The 6,213-nt window shown below is 34.7% G+C and overlaps 1 protein-coding gene across 3 annotated transcripts; it reads left to right on the forward strand.

Moving 5' to 3' along the window:
• Nucleotides 1–1,668: 1,668 nt before the first annotated feature.
• LOC107847844 (polygalacturonase-1 non-catalytic subunit beta) lies at nt 1,669–5,545 on the forward strand. 3 transcript variants are annotated; one of them, XR_007046648.1, is made up of 3 exons: nt 1,669–1,899; nt 2,316–4,200; nt 4,939–5,545. XR_007046648.1 is itself a non-coding variant. In XM_016692385.2 (2 exons), exons 1-2 carry the CDS (start codon nt 1,747–1,749, stop codon nt 4,146–4,148), a joined length of 1,986 nt encoding a protein of 661 aa, XP_016547871.2. In that variant the 5' UTR covers nt 1,669–1,746; the 3' UTR covers nt 4,149–4,384. The 3 variants fall into 3 exon arrangements, 1 of the variants encoding a protein (XP_016547871.2); XR_007046647.1 differs by having other exon boundaries at nt 4,956–5,545; XM_016692385.2 differs by lacking the exon at nt 4,939–5,545 and having other exon boundaries at nt 2,316–4,384.
• The last annotated feature ends 668 nt before the right edge of the window (nt 5,546–6,213 follow it).

Below are 6,213 nucleotides of genomic sequence, written 5' to 3' on the forward strand. Positions count from 1 at the left end.
GCCCTAATCTTTAGGGCAGTCCTCTTTTTAAAGCCTTACTTGTCTCGATGGAGTCTCTTTCTTATTCTCAAAGAGGTTCATTAATGTTTTGGAGTTCCCAAAATGCTAATGCCCACTCTTCAAAACTTTCTTGTCTAAATTGAGATGACTCTTTTCAATCGCAAAGAGCATTTTAATATTACTGATTCCTAGATATTTGGATTAACTACAATGCGGAGAATTTGAAGTGAATTTGAAATGTGTGCTTTGAGGGCTAAATTGTCAAAGCCGAATTGCAGATAAAAAAAGTACCAAACTTATTAGTTTTAAAAGATTTGAGTGGTCCACGTCAGAAAATAAATACTCCCTCCGTCCAACGTCCAATAATAGGTATCCGACTAGCAATACTTATTTAATTTAAAAAATTACAGAATAATTTTTTTTTTAATTAATTTTATACTCCTCCGTCCCATTTTACTCATCCCAAATTGGGATGACACAACTATTAAAAAAATAATAAATAGCATAGCTAGTTACCATAGTACCCCTATTAAATGATGTTTACATTTTAATTCAAAGAAAAAGTAACTAATGCAAAGGGTGAAATATGAAGAAAAAAAATTTATCTTGTCTTGATAAGTAAAAAGGACAAGTAAAATAAGACAATAAATTAGAAAATTTAAAATGGGTAAAATGAGACGGAGGGAGTACTAACTATTAAATATTACTTATACACTTAATACATTTATCAAGAAATTAAATTTATTATATTCAAAGATGATATAGTAAAATTACTTTTATTATTTATTAGTATTTCTTATCATGCATGTCTAATTAATAGTAGACAAATAGGAAATATATAGGAGTAGTAAACAAAGAAAAAAGCTCTACTCACTAATATAATCCATCGTTAGCATACAATGTGTTGCAAAAATCCTTCTCAAAAGTATTTGATTAATCAAGAAACCAAAACCCTCTACTATGTATAGGGATAAATTTTGGAAAAAATAATTAAGACAAACTTAAACTTTGAAAAATTTATTGATTTTTGGAGCATAAAAAAATTGTCAAACAATTCATTTATACTAACTAGTATTTGTTGTTGTTTTTACTTTGGCTATCATATTATATTTTTATAATTATTGTCCCTGCTTATTTTGTTACTATATGATACTTTCTCCGTCCCATTTTACCTGTTTCAAATTGGAATGACACAGCTATTAAGAAAACAATGATTGGTAATGTAATTTTACCATTTTGCCTCTTTTAATTGCGTCTTGTTGTTAGTTCCAATATTGATGGATGACTAATACCAAAGCACCATTTATATTCTTAATGGTGTACTCTTAATGGTACTCCTTTTTGCAACATTTTTCAAGAATGCTAATAATAAGAAATAATCAATTATACTAAGGGTATAATGAAAAAAAAATTATTAGTCTTGACAAGTAAAAAAGGAACAAGTAAAATGAGACAATAAATTAGAAAATTTGGGAAGAGTAAAATGAGATGGAGGGAGCATTCATGTACATCTTTTACTTTTTTCTAAAACTATTTTTAGTAATTTTTCTTGAGTCGAGGTAAATAAACTCCCTACTTCTGATGTATATCTGCTTTACATTTTCACCTTCCAAACCTTTAAGTTTGAGGGACTATTATTATTGTTGTTGTTTAAACTTCAAATGGGCAAGAGCAGACCAGAAGTAACCCCACACTCCATCATCTTCTCTATTTTCTACTATACTTATTTAGAACCTTCTACTATAAATGTTGTGCATCCAACCAAACCTCCCCCCACCAACATTCTACTCTTCACCTTCTCTCTCTATCTCTCTGTTTCACACCAACGAAATGCACACTAAAATTCTTCTTCCTTCTTGCATCTTACTTGTGCTTTTGTCCTCACTACCATCTTTCAATGTAAGTAACAATCTTTAACTCTTTTGCTCATCTCTTTCACTTTCTTGAACTCATCTTGTTTTGCCTTAAAGATTGTAGCTCTATGTACCTTTTTGGGTGACAATGTAGTAATCTTAATTTGTCATACAGATTGTAGCTTTATGTACCCATTTGGGTGTCAACTAAGTTGCTCAAGACTCTTCACTTTCGATGTTGCATTGTGTTGAATTTTCTTAAAGTACAATGTCCCTTTAGTGAATCTAACACACACTCATTGACAACATTGGGTACCAATGAAGTTATCTTGATTTGCCATAAAGATTGTAACTATGTGTGCCCATTTGGGTGTCAATGAAGTAATCTTGAGTTTCCACAAGATTGCAACTTTTGTGTACTCACTAGGTGTCAGTGAAGTAATCTTGATTTTGTCAATGCAGGTTGTTGTGGCTGGAGATGGAGAAAGTCTTGGTGAATCTGGGAACCCATTTACACCAAAAGGCTATCTAATTAGGTACTGGAAGAAACAAATCTCAAATGACTTACCAAAGCCATGGTTCCTTCTCAACAAGGCATCCCCATTGAGTGCTGCACAATATGCAAAATACTCAAAACTTGCTGCAGATCAAAATGCACTCACCACACAACTTCACTCCTTTTGCTCTTCAGCAAATCTCATGTGTGCGCCTGATTTGTTACCAAGTCTTGAAAAACATGGAGAGGTCCATTTTACCACTTACAATGACAAGAACTTCACCAATTATGCCACCAACTTACCTGGTCTTGGATCCAATACATTCAAGAACTACTCTGATGGACAAAACATCCCTGTTAATTCTTTCAGGCGTTATGGTAGAGGTTCCCCCCGTGACAATGAATTCAACAACTATGCCCCTGATGGTAATGTAATTGACCAAAGTTTCAACACCTATAGCACAAGTTCAGCAGGGGGTTCAGGCCAATTCGCAAACTATGCCAAAAATGTCAATGTCCCAAATGTGCGTTTCACTTCCTACTCAGACCAAGGAGTCGGTGCTGACCAAGTGTTCAAGTCTTACTCACAACAAGCAAATGCTGGTGACCAATCTTTCAAAAGCTATGGCAAAAATGGGAACGGTGCTGATAGTAATTTTACAAGCTATGGTACTGACTCAAATGTTATAGGCTCAACATTTACAAACTATGGTCAGTCAGCAAATGGGGAGAATCAAAATTTCACATCTTATGGTACCAATGGCAATGTTCCTGTAAACAATTTCAAGAACTATGGTGTTGGAGGTAATGGTCCATCTGAGACTTTTACTAGCTATAGAGATCAATCGAATGTTGGAGATGACACGTTCACTACGTATGTTAAAGATGCAAATGGCGGTGAAGCAAATTTCACCAACTATGGTCAATCATTCAATGAAGGTACTGATGTATTTACTACTTATGGTAAAGGGGCTAATGACCCACATATTAATTTCAAGACTTATGGAGTTAACAACACTTTCAAAGATTATGTCAAAGATACTGCCACATTTTCCAATTATCATAACAAAACTTCCCAAGTTTTGGCTTCGTTGACCGAAGTCAACGGTGGCAAAAAGGTCAATAACCCGTGGGTTGAGCCTGGAAAGTTTTTCCGGGAGAAGATGTTGAAGAGTGGTACAGTCATGCCTATGCCAGATATAAGAGATAAGATGCCTAAAAGGTCGTTTTTGCCCCGGGTGATTGCTTCGAAACTACCCTTTTCGACCTCGAAGATTAGTGAGCTGAAGAAAATCTTCCACGCGGCCGACGATTCTCAGGTGGCAAAGATGATTGGCGATGCTCTCAGCGAGTGTGAAAGAGCACCGAGCGCCGGTGAGACGAAACGGTGTGTTAACTCAGCTGAAGATATGATTGATTTAGCAACTTCAATGTTGGGCCGAAACATTGTGGTTCGGACAACTGAGAACACAGAAGGGTCAAAGGGTAACATCATGATCGGATCAGTCAAAGGAATCAACGGTGGAAAAGTTACCAAATCAGTGTCATGTCATCAGAGCTTGTTCCCTTACTTACTCTATTATTGTCATTCCGTTCCTAAGGTCCGGGTCTACGAAGTGGATATTTTGGACCCGAATTCAAAGGCTAAGATCAATCATGGTGTTGCCATTTGCCACGTGGATACTTCTTCATGGGGACCCAGTCACGGAGCCTTCATTGCACTCGGGTCGGGACCCGGGAAAATTGAAGTTTGTCATTGGATCTTTGAAAACGATATGACTTGGGCAATTGCTGATTGAGCCGAGAGAAAAAAAAATAGTTGTGCAAAGTTTGTGCTTCGGGTCGAATCAGGTGTGTTACACCAAGAAGAAAAAGATACCACTGGTTTGATTTTTTATAGTAATTAATCATTAATTATTATAGACTTAATTTATATTATGAGTACTTTTCTTTGTAAGTTCCACATTTGCCTTCATTAAGTTTGAATGGCTGTCAATTTATATTTGTTATGTAATCATCTATTGTTATCTCTCTATATTTTGGGCAAACTAATGTAGTTATTGCTACATGATTTGTGCTTTAGATAATTTTGTTTGCTTTACAACTAGAAGATAAAAAGAGAGAAAAATAATTAACGAAATGTGCCACATAAATAGATAATTGCAATGAAAGATGAATTTCATTTAAGAAATGATTAAACCTTCAATGAGCCTTTTAGCTATGATTGCTCTATTTTTCTTTTGATTGAGCAAAATAAATACTAGTAGTATCTGTTTTTGGTAGTGTTGACGAGTCTTATTGAGGCAAAAATTTCAATTTATAAGGAACCTTATGCCATCTTTAAAAGTAGAAAGTTTGTACTAATATTAGCTCTTTGATAGAAGGGGATCCAGAATGTGATGTATATCCATGTATATCCTCTTTTTGCTTGTTTTTTCTCTTCCTTTTGCTTAACCAATTCTTTTTTCCTCCAATTTTCTTTCAATGATTTGTAACTTTCGTGATTTGGATATATTTCTTTTAGGGATTTTGACTTTCATTAGAGTAATTCTTTTTTTCTGATAAGCAAAGATAATATTATTGACATAGGTACTACGATATTACAGTAGGAATAATAGCAATATCCAAAGCTGAAGTGATGCAAGTGCCAAGCCCTCAAGGCCTTTCACCCAAAGTCAAGCTAAGGAACTTCAACAACTCCAAGCCATGTTCATGCACTTGGAGGTTTGTGAGGGTGTTATGCATTCGGTCAAGGGAGGAAATGCCTTGATTTGTGAAGATGAGCTTTGAAGGGTCTACATTCTACAAGGGGCAAGTTGGACTTTGCACTTTACATTCCAACATCCAAGAGGCGCCTCCTCTTCTTTAATTCATTAAGGGCATTTTTTTACTTTTGTTATGTAATAGTATAAATAGACAATTTCACTTCTCTTTTCACTAGTTTTGAAGAATATTGAAAGATTAATCTTAGTTTGTAGTTTATAGTCTTCTAGTTTAGCATAGAATCCGAAACTTTGAGTGTTGAATGAAATTGAAGGGTTTTTCACTTGTATTGAACATTTGACAAGAAAGGTGTGATTGAGGGAGTGTGAATTCCTTTGGTTCACCTAAGAGTAAGGTTTGAACTTACATTGGTAAGGTGTGATTGAGTATTTGGAACATATTCTTTTGCTAATCATTGGTGGAAGTGAGTGTTTCTCTATCTATCTTTACTTTATGCAATCTCTACTTTAGCTCTTTTCTCCTATGTGTTAATTTTCTCTTCTTGTGGTTGCTGATTTTTATGTCTTTAGTCCTTAGATTCGGGTTTAGATAGCTTGTAGGCTATCATTTGGTATCAAACCGTAGGTTAGGGTTGTTCCCACAACTCTAATCCTTGGTTTTAGTGTCTTTATCAAGAAAATCTCACAAAAAAAAAGGTCAAATCCAAAGAAAGGTAGATCTTGTAGTGTTTGTTGTAGATCCATGTGTTACAAGTTAGATCTACTCATTTTTAGTTTATTTTGATAGTTTCTAGTGTTAGATTCTTGCTCTCTAACACTTAAGGGGTCTAGATCTAAGTTTAGAGCTAGATTTGGTTGAATTTGAGCTAGATCCACCATTGTTGTGCCTTGTTTGAAGCTTTTGAGTTGGAATCTCATTTTTGATCATTTTATTTGTGGTGTTTTGTGGTTGGTTTTATGTTGGTTGTGTTTATCTTGGCAAAGGGAACCTAGAACTAAAAGAAAAATTGAAGTTAGATTTCATTTGCCTTGTGGTCAAACTTCGGTCAACTCTTGAATATTCATATTGTTCTTCACCATCTTCATATCTTGATGAAGAAGAATATTCAAAAAGGGTGTTAGATCCATAAAAAGAAATAAA

The sequence above is a fragment of the Capsicum annuum genome, chromosome 11, assembly GCF_002878395.1.
Source record: "Capsicum annuum cultivar UCD-10X-F1 chromosome 11, UCD10Xv1.1, whole genome shotgun sequence".
In the NCBI taxonomy this organism is placed as follows: domain Eukaryota; kingdom Viridiplantae; phylum Streptophyta; class Magnoliopsida; order Solanales; family Solanaceae; genus Capsicum; species Capsicum annuum.